General features: G+C 37.0%; 1 protein-coding gene across 4 annotated transcripts in view; it reads right to left on the bottom strand.

Moving 5' to 3' along the window:
• The window catches only part of DPYD (dihydropyrimidine dehydrogenase), a 367,570-nt gene that overhangs the window by 175,568 nt on the left and 170,930 nt on the right, over positions 1 to 21,072 (bottom strand). For 3 of the 4 annotated variants that reach the window (XR_012624149.1, XM_074832563.1, XM_074832565.1), the window contains 3 exons: positions 17,992 to 18,161; positions 16,122 to 16,332; positions 6,603 to 6,787 (listed from right to left, as the gene is read on the bottom strand). Coding sequence is in view for 3 of the 4 variants with exons in the window: in XM_074832563.1 (XP_074688664.1) it covers positions 6,603 to 6,787; positions 16,122 to 16,332; positions 17,992 to 18,161 (566 nt within the window). In the remaining variant the exon portion in view is untranslated. Of the gene's footprint in view, positions 1 to 5,845; positions 5,929 to 6,602; positions 6,788 to 16,121; positions 16,333 to 17,991; positions 18,162 to 21,072 lie in introns of those variants that run through there. The other variant, XM_074832566.1, reaches the window with a different exon arrangement.

Genomic DNA, 21,072 nt, shown 5'->3' on the forward strand with positions numbered 1-21,072 from the left:
GAAAATCTTTCTCCATATATGGATATTGAACAGCATCCTAATCAGGCTGTGGTAGGTAGAATTAAAATCTTTGCTCACTCAGATGGCTGACTCAATAAAATCACAAAGAAAAAAGCAGGAATTTCTAACACAGAGAAGCCCTACACAGTCTGTGTTCCTAATAAATCCCAGCATAAGATCACAGCAGTTTCTTCTATTGTTAAAATGAAGATTTCTTCAGCAGGACAAAAGAACTACTACTGGAGGTGAAGGGAAGATTTTTGTAAGAGTAAAAACCTGAACCACTTACAAATTGCTGCCTTATGAACTGGGTTTTTTTAAAGGAACTTATTTAACCCATTTTTCCCCGTGAAAGCTAATAAGCATGGATGGGATGAGGGTATTTTTGTTTGTTTCAGTGCCTTCTGTTTCCTAGGCTGGTTCAAAAACTGGGAGTTCACAAGTCTGTTTTGTTTTGGAACTGCCTGGACTCATGTATCACATTCTGACCCAGAAGGTCCCATTCCTTGGACAGAGAGGATACATTTGGGGGCCAAATTTTCTGATAGCTTAAACGCACTGAAAGCAGTGGAATTGTCCTAGCCTGAATGATGTGGACCTGAGCGTGTCCCTCATGGTGGACATTTTGAGAAAATCTAAGTTTTAAAGATCCCTAACACCAGGCACCAAACTCCCTTCAGTATCACAACCTCTCCCAGGTAGTAGCTGATGCAGCCACACTTTATAAAAAGCCAGACATCCCTCATTTTCTCCCTCTTGAGTGCTCAGTCTTTCCTTTGTTTCATACTCCATAGGGCTGTTTTCCTACACCAGAAGAATCTGCGTTCTTAGAAGACCAAACAGCCTGGCACTCTACATCTCAAAAGCTTTTGTTAACTGACAAATCAAAGAAAAAGAAAAGAAAAAAAAAAAGAAAAAAGAAGTATTGGCCTTTGATTATTTTGGGTTTGATTTCAACTTTTTAACTTTTTCAGTCTTACTTAACTAAAATTTTAACTGCAAAATGTTGTTTGCAATGCCAAAACAGAACTTCATGGATCACACAATTGAAATTAAAGCATTTTTAAAATGTTAGCACTTTTTGTCTCCTACATATTTGGAAGTGGGGAAATCTGCTGAAATCAACACTGATACACTGAACTCTTTCACTGAACTCTTTGATTTTGATTCTGTAAGAATGACAGCAAAGACAGACTTATGGAAAGGTTTTTGGCCAGTTCCACTCTATGTGCACATGTGAGTAATAAACCTAATTTTCCAATTTGAAAGCAGTTATTTGTTAATTCATTTGCTATCCAGAATTGTTCAAATGTTCTCTGTGAATATATTTCAGTCTGTGGATTGCTCACAAACTATTCATTGCTTGTATATCTGTAAAGATTGATTGCTATAGACAGACAGATTAAGTGTTTAATATGCAGCTTAAATTACATTATATTGTTTCTTTTCTGGAGCAGGACAATTGAATCTCTAAAAGTTGTTCTCACCTAAAATTAGTGTTGCTTGAAAGTGATTCTTACCTAGAGACCCCAAATGAGCTTTCTGTGATAAAACAGAAAGCAAATTGCATACAAGACAAAAAAATAAAATCCACCAAAGCAGTGAAAGACTTTTGAACCAGGTGGTTGAATACACCCATGCAAAAACAGGCCTTGCCTCCTGCATACCATCATGCAAACCGGGCATAAGGCACTTCCCAAACCATATGCAAAGACAACTATTCTTCCTGCCAAACTTCCCTCACAAAGAGCAAAACCACAAACAATTCCACCCCAAGACACTCAAGCACCACAAGATGTGCCTAATGGTTTGTTAATGATGAGGTGGCCCAGGTGGAGGTGGCACTGGGAGGACTAAAAAAGATTTCAATAGAACAAACTAAGTCTTTAAAAACACACTGGGGCAGGATGCAGCTGAAGGTTCAGTAGCTATACATCCTCACAGATTTATCTCCCTCTTTCCTATCACTTCCCTTTTTGCTCTATTTATTTTTTGCTGTTTTTTCCTTTCAGCACAATGCTTATAAAAGAAATAAATTTACTAAGCCCTGATGTGTTGTTTTCTACAAAGCAAAACTTTTGGCAAACTAAAATGTTTTATAGCTTCCTGAAAGTAAAATCATCTTTATAATGAAGGATTTCCCTGACATTGCACAAATAGGAAAAGAAAGCCTGCAGGCAAGGGTTTATTTATAATAACTCTTCCCTAGATTTTTAAAAATAAAGGACAAGAAGTGTGGCCCATTCTTCCTCTAATTTGGTGCCAACCAGCTGAGCTAACAATATTACTTATTGTTCCACTCATGGCAACTTTTTGGATACTGGAACAGAGTGGTGAAAAATCCCCAGCACACTGCATGCAGCAGCCCCACCTTACTCTAACCAGGATATGCTTAGAGGCAAGAGCAGCACAGTCTGTAGTGCAGGGCTGAGAGACAGGAACTCAGCTTTAGACATGATACAATTTGTGACGTTCATTTTCTTCAGATGGAGAAAATTCTTAACCACAGCGATATGCACTAACTCCATTTTTGGGCCTTTAACAAAGACGGGCTGTGAAAGTGAGTAGTTCTATTATTGTTATTTTTCAAAGAAAGCCTTCTCTACAAATCCTACTGCCTGGAAGAGTTTTCCTGAATACTTTCATCTCACTCCTGCTTTCTCTATTTTTAAGACTGATGTTAAAACATATCTTTTCTCCCTTGCATGTGCTTCCATCCTCTCTCCGATTATCCATTATTTAACTTTGTTAAATATGTTTAAACTTTGTTAAATATGTTATTTCATACAATCTCAGAACGTTTGTGGTTGAAAGGGATGCCTGGGGACCATCTAGTTCAACACCCTTGCTCAAAGCAGGGTCAAGTAGAGCAGGTTGCTCAGGACTCTGTCCAGCTGGACAGAGATTTTCTAAGCTCCTTCTTGGCTTTGGCTTTCTGCTTCTGGAACAGACATACTGCTTTACTCAGTGGTAAGGAACTAAAATACCAGGTTTCCTGCACTTGCATTTAGTGCACCTTTTTGCAAATGGTGCTTTGTTACTCGTATCCATGCTAATGTTTCATATGTTGTTCTAGCTAAACAAAGGGACATTCAATTTTTCCTTTGGTTATCCTGAAAAGAAGCAGACAACATAACTAACAGCTTCAGAGACTTCCTGGGAACCACCCATCTCTGGTATTGATTATGAAATAAGGTACATTCATGCATGCTTGAGGAATATGAGAGAATGGTCAACCCTCATAAAAGAATCAACAACTATACTCTTCAGATACAAAGCCCATATATTTTTTGACAGCACAGATAAAGAAAAAATAGCAAATATACAATACTGGTTCAAAATAACGCAGTGATGTACTCAAAATTCATACTGAATAGCGTCTTAGTGAAGTGCAATTTATATCAGTTGGGATCCAGCCCTCTATTCTTTAAGCATATCATGTACATTTCAGCCTAGGAGAAATATAAAAGAAACTGTCCACACTGGGGAGATTACAGTAAAAAAAAAAAAAAAAAAAAAAAAAGATTTAAATAAAACTTATTGTGAACCAGAGAGAAAAAGACACTTTTTAAGAGGAATTTCAGTGAGAATAAGATGGCAGCTTGACTGCCACATATGGGAAAACACTGCACAAGGAAGTGTATGAATAGAGCAGGAGTGAAACATTAAGGCTGGCGCAGTGGTCCAGGAAGAAAATACTGGAAGAATCGCAATGGGAGAGACGTCTTTGCTCTCAAGGCAGGCATAGAAAATTAGAAGTTAGTCCTGCAATAATTGTGACTTACCCTGAATATAACTATTATATTATTAAAGCCCATTCACTGATCAAAAAGAAATTAATGGTAACTGAGGCATAGAAGGGAACAGCAGCCTATATTGCTTCGGCACAAGATCATAAAGTCAGCGTTGGACAAAAGTGAGGGCCATTATAATGCCCAAACTAAGTAATCACTAATAAATCACCAAGATTATTTTACAGAAATTTTTATCTCATCCATGGAATAACAAAAGAAGGTTGAATCTTGAATAAATGTTGTGAATAGTAGATAGTTGCATGAATTGGCCTGATTCTGTTTGAATCTCTACTGACTTGCAAAGAACCATTCTAGGAAGACTGACTATATTTTCTAATAGGTTGTACTACAACTATCCTTAGTTAGGCTTTGACTGGTCATGTTTATAGAAACTAACCTGACACAGCTGCAGGCAACAATTTCTGAGATGAACCTATGCTTCATATAGTGGGAGGAATATGTTAAGAGGCAGGAGATATTTAGGCAACTAATGATGGAAAGTTTCCAGCATAAGAGCAGCCAAGAAGCTTCTGTAAATAACTCCCAGTTTTGAACATAAGGCATTTCTGCTGGAGAGTCCTTGAGTCTGGATCTCATGCTTCACTTGACCACGTGCCAGAGCTTGCAGTGATTGGAGTTTCAGGGCACATATCAGGCCCATCTGTTTGCTTAGCCTTTTGCCTGGAGTAGGTTGGGATACAAGCAGCGTGCCGTTCAAACAGTCTGCAAGTAGTCAGGATGGGGTTTTTGAGTTTCAGTCTTTGACATGGTCTTGGGTTGGTTGAGAAATCCCATGGAATAGTTTTATTTTGCTGAAGGCTGACTGCATTATTTATACATTCTGGTTCTGTGATAGTTGGTGATTTTGGAAATGGCTACCTATTCCTGTAAGTAAAATGCAAATGGATAGATGGTATCAATGTATTTATTTAAAATTTAATGTGTACTTGATTCAGATACCCACATCACAAGAAGGTTGCTTGTCTTGGAATCTCACAGTAGAGAGAAAATAAGATAGTGTGTAAGGGTGTTTTTTCATTTGATATAGGAAGTTTCCAGAATACAGGGTTGTGAACTGCGTACACACACATGCGCACAAAGGCATGCACACACCTACCCCTATAAACATCAGGGTAATACCATCCTTCTCTAAATAACTTCTTTAAAAGACAAACTCTCCTCCAGTCATTAAAATTTCTACCAGGTTCAAACACTGGTGAAGTAAATTGCCAAATTACAGCACTCTGCACCACAGCAACCAGATTTTACAAGGGCTGCACATCCAAATAAATGCCCCTGGGCAACCCATTCATCTAACAGCTGGAAAGGTGACACTTGACATTTGGAAACTTTCCTGTGAAGATTGCTGTAAGGCTTTCCCATTAGCTTCCTGGTGAGACTGTAAGGTTGAATAAGCTGCCTTGAAACCTGCAAAGGGTGACGGAAATGCTCTAATATCACAAGCCTGCTTGATTTAAAATTCTAATTCTCAAGCCATGACTATTCAGATTTTTTCCAAAGTATTAAATACATTCCGGGGGGGGGGGGGGGGGGGGGAGCAAGCTTTGAGAAGGAAACAACATGATGAAGGAGGGTTTTTAAGTGATGTATTTCTAGAGGTTAAAGAGGAAGGAGACAAAAAGGAGGAGATACTCCTCTCTCCCCCTATCCCTATCACAGTTACCCAAATTCACTGTGCACTGAGAAATTAAGCAAGCAGGTCAGGGATTAAAGATGTTTCACACTCAGCATTTTCAGAGGGTCTAAGAAGGCAGGACACAAACAGTGCTTTAGAACAAGTGAGGAAAAAATATGCACAGATACTAACAACAAGCTTTCAGTTGAAGTATTTTTAGGAAGTGAAATCAGACCCCAACAGCATGAAATTGCACAAACATGCAATCAAAGAGGCTTTGAGCAGATGGATGGGGGAGAAAGACATCGAGCTGTTACAGTCCCAACTTCAGTTGTTCAAATCTCTTTTTGTGGGAGAATGAATCATGTATCATGTTTCTAAAAAGTTCCTTGCACTTATGAACACACTCTTTGTCAGCTGGTTCTCCACACACAGGCTGTGTCTCCTGTCTCTGACGGTTCCTCTGCAGCTCCTCTAGACTTTGTGCTCTTTCTTTTACTAGAAAAATTAGGGCAGAGATGCTCAGTCAGCAACATACAAGGAGAACCAAAAGGGAACATTCAGTTATCAGGCTTTTCAAGTCTATACCCCTTAAATTCACATTTCTCAGGTAAATTCTCCTTTGAATTATTTTCCTCTGTGCACTCAGTGTTTATCTTTTTGTCAGACTCTTGTGTCCAGTTTATCAGCCTCATCAGAGCAAACTTTGGTTCCAGTGTAGATAATCTGAATGTTCTGTAAATTGTTAATACACTAAAAATGTCTTCCCCAGGTAACAACTTTGGCAGTATTTAATTTTTACTTTATGTGCTATTGGGAGATTTTACTTTTTAATACTGATGGGCTCGCTTCTTTTCCCCAATTACCCAATTAGGCCTTCTACTTGCACTGTGCAGGGAGGCTTGCTACCCTTGAGTGGAATTCAGAGCTGGGGCCAATAAAATGTTGCTTGGATTTTAGTGTTAAGATAATGTAAGAAAGCTGGGTTCAACTACCCAAACTCAAGTATGTGATCCAAGTTGAATAAATCTGTAATGCTCAAATCACCAGATAATCCAGGTATCAGTTTGTCAAAACTTGTATATTTAATCTAAACCACAATGAAATTATTTTTAAAAGTATCTAAAAGCAGATAGAAATGTGAAAGAGAAAAAGACTTTTAAAAAAATCACCTGTATGTATCTGTGCATGTACCAGGAAGCTTGTTTTCCATCATTTACTGATTCCACTGTAGTGGTAGCAAGACCACCAATGTCACCCCCTGCAAAAACCCAGGGTTCACTTGTTTGCATAGTTTCCGGATCTACTTCAGGAAGACCCCATCTGTTAAACTTGATAGGTGCCATGGCCTCTCTGACTGTAATTAGAATGAACGACAAGTATGTTAATAGAAGAAAGAAAAAGCTGTTGCTAAAATCTGTCAGATATACACTGATAACAATTAGAAAAGCAGTTCCAAGTTCTTTCACTTACTTAAATGTGAATTTACAGTAGGAATGAAAAGTCCTTTTATATACAGAAACGCTTTTGTTGAGCTAGGGGAGGTATGTAATTACTAACAGGTCTCGGACAGAAAAACAGCATACATTATATGGAACAGCAGTTTGGTAGTATCAGAAAAGTGACCAATTCCTGTGTGCCTGCAAAGCCAGACTTGCATAAAAAATAAACGTACACAAGTATCACAAGAAGGGACTGACTCAATGCAGGCTCAAAAAATAATTGGTGCTAATGTTCTTCTGGTGACTCCCTGAGAACACAGTGCATATCCCAGAAGCTGGAACTCACAAAGTCATTCTCACTGGCATTATTCATCTCCCAGGGAAGAAGTCCAGCACTTCTGAAAATCCTATTAATGAACAATATTAACAAAGGAAAAATAAATTTCCTCCCTTTCCCTCCACCCATAACTTTGTACTGCATTTACCTTAACAACATGCTTTTCTCCTGAATAACCTACCACATACTCTCTAGCACAACTTAATGCACAGCAAATGATTTTTGACATTTAAAACCAAAAAAGAGTGTTTCTGATACAATTTCTAGACATTCATTTAGATCTCCAGAATTTACTTCCCACATTTATTAACCCTCATAACAGAAATGATACTCTGCTACTTTCTGACAGGCCATTATTAAACCTGACTGAAAATTTTCAGATGGAACATTTTCCCACCAGGAAGTGTTATGCTATCAAAGCTTTGGCTTTGACAGTGTGTTGGTTTTAAAGAAATTTAATTCTGAAAAAGATGTATTTCAATAAAGTCAAAACTATCCTGACTTAATATTTAAACTCAGAACATCATGAAAGTAAGGCTCACTTTGAAACTTGTTACATATATTAAGAATAAAACCATAAAAACACAATCGAAATGCTTACATGAAGACAATATATTTTGTATCTTTTTCAATACAATTTCTGATGTTTTTTTAGAGCATGCATTAAGTTACCTTAATTTTTTTCATGTTAGTAAGCAGCATATATAGGCATTCTGCACATGAACTATTATTGTCCTTTAAAATAATGTAGAAGCAAAAATTTAAAAAATCACTTTTTATACTGCATGGCATTACATACACATAAATACTCAGAAAAAAAAAATCTTTTCCATATTAACAGGATTTTTATTATGCGTTTTTAAATTATTTTATTGTAATTGCAAAGACACTTCAAAGTAGCTTGATGAAAAGAATCATGTTTTCAATAAATATTTTTAGCAAATGTTGATAGCATGTATCAAAATGAGGGGGTTTATAGCTTTGTCTACAGGAACTGAAAATTCTACAATAAAATGCAGCTTAAAATTGCAGCGTCCCTCAGGGACATACGACTAGCAGATGCAGATTGCCAAGGTCAATTAAACTGATGTAGTTGTGCTGTCATATATGTAAAAGAGAAACCTGCCAGTTTAAGACAAGAATATTTCTCCAATACAAGGGCAAATTCACAGTATTGCCCAGTGCACGCCTGAGTATACAGCAAGCTTCAAATGCATCTTCCTTGCACATCATCATGATGGAATTTTCTTCCCGGGATCTGTGCCTCTCTTCACCTCCAAATCATACATTAGAAGTGTATTTCAAAGTGGGGGGCTGTGTATAACCAGGGGCAAAATAATAAAATAGGAAGCAAGGCACAAACATTGTCACCTACTTGTCCCACCTACACTCTCCTCCTCACCCTTGGCACACACAAACATACATCCAGGACTGTAATCCAAAGTATTTTTTTACAACTGGTTCAGAAGCCAGAATCACAGAAGACAGTTTTAAGCTGAAAGACTGTAGCAGGTTTTCATACCAGAAGTATTTAATCTATCTTCAAGACCTATTGCTTGCACAATCCCTCCCACCCTGCATATCCTTGTGGCTTAACTTGGCAAAAATAGTATTTGCGTAGTAACAGAATCAAAAACTTATGAAATGGTGTCCTTTAAAAATATTCAAATTACTGAAAGATCACATCAAACACAACCTTCAGACAGAGACATTTCTCAGTCTAGAAAATGAGTTTTTTGGTTTGTTTGTTTGGGTTTGGGGGCTTTTTGTTTCTTTTTTTAAAAAAAAGGAAAGTGCTGATAATGACTGATAGCAGTTTTATTAAGAATGCTTCAGTAATATTTATAAATCAATACATTAACTTTCTCTTTATGTCTCGGACTGTTTGTACTTCAACAAAGATTTTGATCATCTTATATTTTTCATATATAAGATAACTTATTGCATGCAGTGGTACCATCTCAGCATGTGGTCTAGACAGTTCTCGCAAGCTAAATATGTACAGGCTTGTAAAGATATGTTTGGAAAAAACCCAGAGGAAAACTTGGAGCTTCAGGATTTGGTATTGGGAATTTAATAGATGACTTTTGTTTCTCTGAGACAGGACTGAACCACAGTAAAGGCGTTAGAGGGCAACATGCTATCGGAGATGTAGTTTTTCAGAAGAGATGATGTAAAACTGGAAGTCCTGACTACTTATTTCATCTTGTGGAAAACAGGGTATTACCTCTCTTATCCTGGATCTACTACATTTCTCAAATCTATCTTTGGACTGTTTTGTGCTAAAATAGCTGTCTGGACATAATTATACCAAAAGCTTTCTGAGTGCAAAGAATGCCCAACATACCTTCACCTGAAACATCTCCCTAGGGCCTGGGGATTTGTCTGCCTGATCAGTATTTTTAAAATTGGGAAAGAACATTTCTCTGGTGGCAAGGTTGACATGGTATCCAGCAGCTATTTCCTTCTGTCTTTTTTATAATCTCCAAGATTTAGGTTAAGTAAAAATAAGGGCATGATTTAAAAGCATCTTATATAATAGTTCCTAACGTCCTCACAATTTGGATCTGGTACCCAGGGCAACTGTGAGGCTGAAGGGACCTAAACCACCTGCAGAAAGAAGGGGAGAGCTTTGGTCTTCACAAAGGGATGCCCCTTCTCTGCCCCTGCAAGGGGTGAGAGAGAATCTAAGAGCCAAACCTGAGCTTGAAAGGAGGTGACCCCAACTATCAGTTCTCTGAATTGCTGTTTGACACTGAACAGCAAGCAAACAAGATTCCTAATGTTTTTGTTGGTGCATGACTTGGTTCTGGGGTAAAGAAAAGAGTGTCTTTTAAATCCCTGCACTCTCACACCCTTTAAAGTTTAAAACTAACATAGCTTTTCTCTTGAAAATACAAAGTATAATCCTGTGGCTGTGCTGCCTTCTCCTCCATATCCTAGTGAGATATTATATATAATTTGAAAAGATCCTCTGGATGAAAGACAGTATACAATTGAATTATTCTGATGCTATCAAGTGATGCTAATACAAATAACACCAAACAAAAGGACACTTCTGAATATATATTCAAATTTCCTATACTCACAGAGCAAACAAACACAAATGGAAAAGCAGCAGCAATTATAGCACTTGCAAAAACAATATTAAAATATAAGTGAATACAGAAAAAATATTTTAATTAACAAAACAAATCAAATGGAAAAGATTCCTCAAATAAAGCTTTAAAAGTGAGTCTGTGTGTGTTTGACTGCCATGACTAATTATGTATCCATGTAATGTGTGTTCAATTTGGGCTTATTTAAATAGCAGAAATGCTCATTAGCTGCAGTATATCTGTGAAGCTTCAATAAACAGTTTAATGGTTTTTATGTTTAACCAATTTCATAAGTTCCTGTAATTTTAGCTTTAGTAGCTCATTAATGTTATTTTTGATATCCATCTTACAGAATTCCTTTACAGTGAACACTAGCATTACTTCAGAAAAATATTAATATACTGTAACTTTCTTAATCTCAAATGTAAAACTACAGCTGTCACATGCACCAATAGACTGATTAACTGCTGACACTGCCCAGTGTCAGCAAATAAAGGCACAGTCATGCTTCCCACAGTCTCTGCCCCACTAGCGTACTGAACCAGGATTAGAAAGTGATTTGACTGGATAAAGTTGGGTCCAGGTATCCTAGGAGAGGTTCCTGCTACAAGCCGGTACTGACTTTGTTTTTAGCCTGTAAGGAGCAAGCAAATGTGTACTGATGTCTAGAGGGTGAAAGAGCAGAATTCCTGCTCTAAGTTAACATGACTTTAGAAGTCATCATGAAGCCACTTTTGGAAACTGGTCATCATTTCAGGGTGTGGAACTGCTGCACTCAAAATCATGCAGTAGACCCATATGTGGAGAAAAATCCTATTCCAAATGACTCAGCAGGAAAACTCATATCTATTTCACTAGGAATCTTCTGAATCTGTATAAATTTCAGGTTTATATAACAATTTTTTTTAAAAGTCTGGTGACTAGAAGTCTGTTCTGTGGGTGTGAGGCAGATGCTGTGCTACCAGGGAGACACCAGGTCACCCCCGTGGGCATTCCCAGCTGAGACCATCTCTCTTCCTCCCTCCTAGTCTTTCATTAGATAGTCAAGGTTTCAGTGCTTTGAGGGTGAGGTTGTCTGAGCAGGCTGGATGAAGAAACTCAACACTCCTTGCAGGTTCACTGGCTTCTGTACCATTTGAAGTTCTGTATTTGTACAAAGGAAAACTAAAATATTTTTCACTTACGAGCTCAGAGCTCTGCAAGCTTTTCCCTAGCAAATGCTTCTCAATCTATAGAAATAAATATTAAATAGGAGTGGGTTAAATAATAAAATTGCAAACTACTTGGGCAAATCTATCTTTGCTGTATGTTGCACTATACTGGAGGGGCAGTAGTTATACTCTAGTAAGCCTTCTGGGGTTTGCTGCTGCAGTTTCCAAGCAAGATGATAGTCGTACTAAAAGTAAAAGCAAAATATCTGAAAGTTGTGACTGATTCCCAGCAATTTGAAATAAAATTTTGCCCTTCAGTTACCATGCAATAGCTAGCTACTACCGAAAATTTAATAAAAAATATTTTTGCTCACAAATAGCCTACTATTCCTGGGGTTTTTTGCAATGGTAGTATTTGGAGTTTGCTTGGGTATTTTTGCATTCCCTTTTTTGTGTCTCCAGGAAAATAAAACAGGCATTATCATGCTACAATTCAGTGTTCTGATAAATAGGAATACTTCCTCTTTACCACTGCCTGCTAAACAGTGTTGAACTAAACTTACATTGCCAGTTCCCTACCCTGCCTTAGCCCCCTGTCCTGCACAGCATTTTGTAGTGCGTTTTGAACAAGTGTACTATTTTCCATAATTTCTCCATGGTTCTACTCAGAAAGTCCAGGTTCTCCTCAAAAATTCAGGAAAATAAATCAGAACAAGGACGCTTGTTCCAATGCAAAATTCTGCAGTCCAAAAATACTGTTCCCTTTTGCTTATCAGAACAACATAAATGAGAAAATGGTTATTCAAAGTTTAGACTTCAAAATCAACTGGACTGGTGTTAAGTAGGACGTTGAGGCTGTACGGAATGCTAGGGAGTACACGGAATTACATTTGTATATATTGAATAGTTACAATTTGGAATGGTGACAGAAGATATTTGAGTAATTCACTAATATGTTGTAGGCCTACAAAATAACAAACCAAGCAAAAGATCATGAACACAAGGAAAGGTACAAAATTCTCTCACAGCTCTTTGTTTATGTGGGTCAGTTCTGATGGCTTGAAGGCTTTGATAAGCTATGCAGTAAAAAAAAAGCAGCTTGTGCTTGCAAAAACTTTTTTTTCCAACAAGAAGCAAAACAGTTTTCTTACTCCATCTGCAGTAGTTTGATTTGAACAATTTGCTGGGGGTTTTTTTACTGGTTTCAGTAAAGTGGTAATGTTCTTAAAATAGTCTACAAGGCAACTCTCCTGTTCTGTCTATTAGCAACTTCCTGAGCATAAAATGGACTTAGGAGTCCATTTTTTTAAAATTAATGATGCATTTACATGATTCCCAATGGAAGGATGAATACCTACTAGAACTATTGCTTAAAAACACAATCAGCATTTTATTTTAACAAAACAAAAAAGACCTACTGTGAGCACATGGAATCTCAGTTGCAAATTTGATAGTTACCATGCAAGAATAAGAAACATATTGTTGAGGATAATAAACTAGAAAAAGCTTTCTAACCTATGAGCTATTTCTGCTCAGAATAGCAGTCACCCATGTCCTTATGTCTTGTAAAGGAAAACTTTAAAACAGGAGCAACAAGGGTGCCCTGAACACTCTGCTGAACTGGGGCTAAATCTGATTTTAAACCCTCTGGTTTTCATAGTATTTTCTTTATTCTTATATCAGTAGCATCAGCATTTAACATTATTAATAACAAATAGGACATATCCTGCTAGCTTAGCCCATACCAAGACTGCATTTGCATTTTCCTGAGGTGCCTTACGAATTAGGTCAATTGATAGAGCTTTGTATGAGCAACAATTAACACATTTATTCAGCCTGCATCTGAGTCATCCAGTCATAGAATAATTCAGACTAGAAGGGCCCTCTGGAGGTCACCTAGTCCATCCCCTTCTTAAAAGTTATATCAAGTTCCAAGTCAGATCAGTTTGCTTATGGCATTGTCCAGCTATGAGTACCTTCAGTACTTTCATCTCCATCTTTTGATGGAGAATACCCAAATATCTCCATCTCTTGAATACATAAATGTGCTTCCTTTTTTAAAAAAACCACTAAGAATATAAGATGCTTTTGGTGGGGGGTTTTTTCATTTCTTTTTGTTATGTATGCTGAGGTAGCCTGGAGATTTGGTTGTAATCCAGCTCAGTTGTGAAAAGCAAATTTGACTTTCATTAAGATGGCTTAGTCAAAAAATAAAGATTTAAAAGCAACTGAAGTGGTATGCTCAAAATAAACACTTTATTCCCTCAAGTCTTAGTTTCTTTTCACTTTCACAACATCCAAAACAAATGCCTTGCATTTTTCCTTGTAATTGGATTGCTATTCTAATAGCAGTTTCACAAAAAATACAGCGTGAAACTGAGGTGTATTGCTCACCCCCAAGGTAAATGACTGTTCTTTCATGATCAGGTCACTGCATGACTTTGTTCCCCTCCCATTTTATGTTCCTATTTAAAAACGTCACAACAACCAATTTAGACAGTGAATCCATACTAGGAGATACAAGAGTGGCACAGTATTATGGCTAAGCAACACAATAAGTTCAACCTTTTAGTTGAAGCAGTTTTTAATGTGGGAGAAAACAAAATCACTCCTTTATCATAGGGTCTATGAATCATAACAAAACCTACTGATTGCATAGGCTAATATTTGATTTACCACATGAGGTTCTAGAAAACCTTCCAAAAAAACTAAACAGAGGGTTTTAAAAACAACAACAAAACACCAGAATTCTCAGTCAAGTCACCTCCACCATTGAAGTAGTTCATGAATCTCTTCAAGATTAAAAAACATCTTAATCTTCTTCTCCCTGCTTCCTGGAGGTTGGGCTGAGCCCTAAAACATGACCAACACAGATGGCAGACTCCTTATACAGCAATACATCTCCAAGTAGAATGGGAGTCTGTTCTCTCAAAGAGACGTGGACTACCCTTCCTGTGCCCTTTTAGAGCAGGAAGCAACTGCAGGGCAGGAGGCAGCCCTAAGTAATCAGCACTGTACGTAGCTGGGTGCAGTTACTGTCTAGATACAGCCTAGGCTGCATGAATCTATCGCAAAGCAATAGTAACACACACAAGATATGAATGCTCCTGGAATTAACTTCACATGTTCCTTAAGCAACCAGGTTGATCCTTCTTTTTTACTGTAGGAGAGAGTTTAGACTCTTCTCATGGCTGTATGATGGTTTAATTTTATATACAATTGGACTGGTGCACAGGAAGCACCGAGTAGCCCGTTCAGATTACAGTCAACTCTGCTAGTAGCTATATTCTAAAATTCTTCAACAAGACCTATAATTTATCTTCATTAACTAATGTTTTGTCTTCCTGTGAAGTCAGTAGACTTTTTGTATTATTTTACCAATAACTCTAGAAAACCTTACTATCAGAAAACTAATTTTTTAAATTTCATTTAAAACAGCGTTATCTATAAGGCATACACAGAAAACGCAGATGTGGGAAGTCATACATTTTATATGCCTGAGGTATGTCTACAAATGCTACTAGTCTCCGCTTAGATTATTTCAGATTTACAATTTTTCTATATTGGAAAGATTCACAAACTCACATTACATTAGGAAATTTTGAAATTACCTTTGCACTGGCAGAACCAACATCTGATTACCAAATTTTCTGGTGACATGCACTCTGAGGCACTTGTCAAGTCGTCTGTCAGAGTATTTATACCCAAAGGACCATGACAACATGTCATGGGTTAATCGGCTGGCATGAGCATGCCCTGGAGAGGTAGGCACATTGATCACTAAGGCTTTCAGAACCTGCTAACCTTGATGAGCAACTCCAGGCTGAAGATCTATTCATTTTATCAATCTGTCTTCTCCTGAGTCAGCAGTTTTTTTACTTCCAAGGCACATTTGATATATGTGCCTGAACTCTTTAAACCTAACCTAGTGCCTGAGAACAGTCTGAGCTCTGCTCAGTTCCCATGTTCTTAGTTGTACTCATGTTCCTCAGCTTTCTGCTACATCCAGACAATTTGTTCAATCTCTGAAATGCCATCTATGCACCAATTTCTGTGTCTTTAATAGGGAACTATGTAATTGTTAATTTTTAAGACCAAAGCTTGCAAAGTGCAACTAAATAATGAGGCAAGCTGAGACAAGCACAGGTGAATTTAACAAATACTGTATATATGAGAGAAGCCACAGTTCTCTTGCATATGCACAAGAAATGAGTGATACCCAGACCAGCTGAACCAGGATAATGAATCTGTCTTGATTCTTGCTTAATTTAATAGGTTAAAAAAAAGTTTCAGAGATCAAATCAGTTCAGTTTAAAGTTGCAGTATAATGAGTTTCTCTAAAGTTAATTAGTGAGACCAGAAGAAATCCCCAAGTGTATTCTCTGAGATCCCATTTGCATTGAAAGCAAAATATATACTGAGCAACCGTAACTTTAATCCGAGTTCCTGCTCTATACAGCAATATACAGAAACTACTGTGTTATCAGACCCTCAAGTTTTGTTAGAGGTATACCTGAAGGACAAAGAAATTCTTGTGAAGAGGACCAGCAGCCACAAATTGTGTAATATCCAGAAGACTCATTTCACAAAACTGTCAAAGGACACAAAATGGTTGCAGCTAAAATAACCATCAGCATTTACAGAATGCATTAGTAGGGGTTACCTTTATTGTCACCTAAAATGGAGCCAAAGGCACTGATCACCACATCAGTTTTCAGGCGGACAACCTGATCCTCATCTTCTTTCCAGTTTCCATCATTATCTTGTTCAGTTCGAACAAACTCCATAGCAACAATTTGTCCACCTCTAAGTACAACTTTCCGAGGGGAGAGGAAAGGCAGAAATTCACACTTCTCTTCTTTTGCAAGTTCCATCTGTAGAGGAGAAGCAATAAAATATATAACTTGAACACTGTTGTGTTTTTATGAAAAAAAACCCATAAACTGTTTTTTGACTCAAGATGCTACCACGCATTCTTCTATAGTAGAGGTCAGCTGTATACCATATAGAGACAGCCATTTTAATACCAACTTCAGAGCCTCCCATGCTATTAAACCAAGCAGTTCTAGACAGTGGCACTAGGTAAATTTGCAATGCAAACATTGTATGTTCTTATTGTTCTTATTGTTCCCTGTTACTTTAAATATGTATAACTCCTCTGAGGTCAAAAGAGTTACCTTATGTAATTCTCTGTGTCTTGTAAGAAGATGCCTAGTATTAATTAAGTACAAGCCCTGATTTGTGTTTACTATGATTTTAAGATGTTATTAAATGCTGAGTACCATGTGCAAACAACAGTTTTCTGAGTGACAATCCAGACTTAAGATCTTCTGAATCTCTGCTGTGGTAAAACTGCTGAAGTCAAACGGCATTTGGTCTTACCAAAGTCTTTAGGATTTGATTGTCTGTGTTTACATGACAACTTTTCTGAACATGTAATATCCAACCTGACATCATTGTAGCATGGCCATTACTAGCTGAAACTACTTATTTTACATTTTTCCAGGCCATTGCATGATTGGATGAGTACAAACATTGACAACTTTTAGGAATTTACCCAGACTGCTAACAAAGATTTTGGTTCAGAGTGACAGCTGATTCTTGATTAATAAGAATCTAAACAGCACTAGTCTGTCTGTGCAATGGCTTCAGTAATCTCATTGTGTCTAGAATTCTTAAATGAAGTGCAACAGAACAGAAGTCATCAAAAAATCCTCTATTACTTTTTTTGCACCTCTTGTCTTCTATAAGATCTCAAAGATGCAAACCTTCTTGAAACAGATGACCAAAGTACCATAAATCTCATGATAAAGATGCATAAGATGTCCTGATATCTTCAAGTATGCAAAAGTGTAAAGTATGTACCAAATAAATGATAATGGAAAAAGACCACCAAAATAAGAAAATCTAATCTGAAAAACTCCTTCTGTAGAACAGATACATTGAAGAAGCAGTCAGTTTCAAAATGTGCAGATGTCCTGATAAGCCAAAGTGTAAAGCCAAACTAAAAATCAAATTGAACGCTGAAATCTGTGATGAATGATATTGCTCTATTGCCATTGGCAGCGATTCAGTGCCAAAATCACTGTAAGTAATTGTCTTACAAGATTTTATAGGCTCCCAAGGCAACGTCAGGATCACTGAGATTCATTAGACCGCAGACAGGAAGTATCATTCCAGGATCTAACTGTGACCTGAAGAGTCACCTACAATACTCAAATGGGTGTTTGGTCTCTGGGGTGCTTCCAAGATTAAAAATTTTACTGTATTTTCTAATTTATAAGAAATTCTATGCCCTATATGCAAATGCATCTCTCTGACTTAACAGAAAACAGGTACAACAGACGAAAATTATTTATACAGAGACTATATAAAGTGAGTCTCAGATCTTTAATAAATGTTTATACATTTTAAGAGCATTTTTATAAACAAAACCTTTAGTGGATATCTTTTAAGTACCTATAGCACACTTTCAGGCCCTGTAGAAATAACAACTAATATTCCTTCTCATAAATGCTGTTATTCAATTTTACCTCTTCTGGGACGGCCCTGATATTAGTGAATCCTCTCCTGAAGACCACAAACACACGACGAGCACCACAGCGTAAAGCAGATGTTGCACAGTCAAAAGCAGTGTCTCCTGCCCCAAGTACGATCACAGTTCCATGTATTGATGGCAATGGAGAGTGACAGGCACACATACCTGGAAGATGAAAGGAAACTCCCATTTTCAAGTAGAGAAACCATTTCTGCATGACAGCTCAAAAGGTACTTGTACTTAAAGCAGTGTAAAATTGCATCTTACAGTTTCCAAGCATGGAGTGTCACTATCAAATTATTCTGCTTCACTGAAAGACAGTTTTATTCCCATTTTTAAGATATGCTCATATACATAATTTCATAGTCAGTACTCTAAGCAGCTGCACCTTTCTATCTGGAAAGAATTCAAATGACAACACGTTTGTAGGATTGTGGGTCCTGTCAGGTTGAAATTAGCATTGTGAGATCTTTTTATTGAAAAAGTAAGTTTTGCTCTTATCAGATTCATTATCCTCCGAGTTAAAAAAACAAAACAAAACAAAACACCTTTTAACAGATTAGAAAGAATAATACTTGGTATTTTTCAAAAGATGACCAGTTGTTGATAGCTTTGTGTAATAGTTTCTCAAAGTTAGTCCCCCCAGTCAGTTTTCTACAAGGCACTGACATTGTTCTGGCTATGACATGGTTCTCAGAGGTTATTCTCTACGGCAGCTGAACATGAGGCAGAAAGAATATTGTTATTACAGTAATTCCTAGATCTTCCACTGGGAGAAAACATTATGTGTTCATCATATACAGCTTGTATTTGATGATTTGATTATACAGAAAATACTTAAGTAAAACTGAACTGTGTTCCTTGTATGAGACTGCACTTTATCACAAGTTTAAATACAACTAACTTGATTAGGCAAATTACTGCAAAGTTTAAAAATAATGCCATAAATAATATAAAGCTATATTCTTAATGACCCTGTGATAACTTCAGTCAGGAGGTGCTAAGCTGGACATTTAATCATTGCACTGTAACTCGAGTATCCTGCTATAGCAGCAGCAGATTTTCACATGCAATTGTAAAAAAACACAAGTATAATTCAAGGAAACAATGCTTTTAATTTAGACATATAAACAGAGTGAGGACAACATCCTAATACACGTATTCTCTCTCCATTTGTAAAATGCTTAATGTATGGCAAATGCTATCATTTTCCTCCCTATGTATATGGCATTGCATTTACTATTTACTTAATGGGCTTCTTATTCTAAAATTCTTTCTAAACTTTTCTCATTTATTTTTAATGAACTTAATCCTTCAGAAAAACTGTACATTGAGCAGTGGAAAAAGTACATGTGCAGCAGGGGAATGGCAGCTCAGAGTGCCATCACGGGACTAGCCTAGAATGGATCAGTCACAGCAGCCCACTTTGCTCTTCATAACAAGGCCACTCCCAAGGTAAATTCACATCGATGTATCTGCAAGGGGAAGCCCTTTTGGAGGAAAGTACATTAACAAGTGGTATTCAGAACTTAATAAGCAGGCAGAATTTGTATCTTACTGTGACTAAGTCTATTATGTCTATTATTTAGAGAACTGTCATAGTAAAAAGAAAAGGATAAAGCACAGTATAGGGCATGTATATTTTATTTTAAAATTCCATGCTTTAGAGAGCAAGAGGTGGCTACAGCTACAGACAGACACGAGGAAAATTAAGTAAAAGAGAGCATGTTAATTAACAAACAACACCAAAGAGCTATCTATTACTGTCAGTCAGAAAAGGTTAGTTCTTCAAAGTTCATCCTTTTTTTCATTGTAGACTTAATATAAAGAAAACCATTACATATCCTAGCAAATCAAGAGTGCTCCTTTGCAACATTTTAAAAGACACAGATCACAGTATATAGATCCTCATGCAGGCAGGTGACTTACAGTACACAAGTGCTATGTGTCCACACAGAGTTCTACAAAGTATTTTTAGTCAAATTATTACAAGAGGGGATAGTTTTGCAAGATTTATTTTTCCTTTGTTAATCTACAAATGTTTTGCAGTGCAGATTCTCAGTCTGCTTCATTTTTAAACATCTCTTTCTTCAAAAACAACCAAACCTACCCTTTTCTCCCAACCCATTTGAGCTCACTTTGAGCTTATGAAAAGACAGAAATAAGCATTTGATCAAAACAACAGAGATGGGACAGATGGGATGCAGAATTTCCCTTCCTAAATATTTTGTATAAAATGGGGTAATAAACTTTACTTTTATATACAGAATAATTTGCTGCAGAAGGTATATTCTTCAACACATAATTTATGGGAAGTCTACTAAGTAAGCAGGCAACCTTATATGATGCTAAAAGAAATTTCTGAATGCCCAGAAGAAAATCAGTTTGTAGATAAAAAAGGTATATGTGTGGTTAAATATGTGGTAATATGTACAAGGCTACATACTGCACCAAGTACATGCCCAAAAAACTGTACATTGTGGAATCTAGAACATGAGGGAATGTAGTGTAGAAATCATGAGCCCCATCTCATACATCCATCTGGGGCTTACGACTCCACATTCAGGGCCACTGAAAGCAGCTGTACTCCTTGGGGAGCAAACACAGCCATCTCTGTACTCAAAACAAAGATGTAAAAGCATAAAACAAGACTGCATTTGGTGCCTATGAAGTGAGTGTGGTCTTATTAACGGCTGGCATACTAGTGTTGTCCCAAGTCTTAGACCGTAAGTTGGGTAAGGAACTAGTGCTTCCTTAAACGTGTCTGTAAAACATGCAGTATGTGACTTGGGATCAAGTAAAATAATTTATCAACAATACACAAAGAAGGTGTTTATATGGGTCAGTAACATGTTCTTCAATATCAGATTTTTTCAAGACCATCTTATATATACTATTGATATCAAGATAATTGATATCAAGATTATTTATACAAATAAGAAGTTTATGACATCTTTTGAATATAATTAAAAATAACAAATATAACTTATTAGGGGTAATGCTTTGCCATGTGCTTAGATTTTTACATATGACTATTTGCTTTACAGTCTCTAAGACTGACTTTCCTGACCACATT

Source organism: Strix aluco, chromosome 8 (assembly GCF_031877795.1).
Source record: "Strix aluco isolate bStrAlu1 chromosome 8, bStrAlu1.hap1, whole genome shotgun sequence".
NCBI lineage: Eukaryota > Metazoa > Chordata > Aves > Strigiformes > Strigidae > Strix > Strix aluco.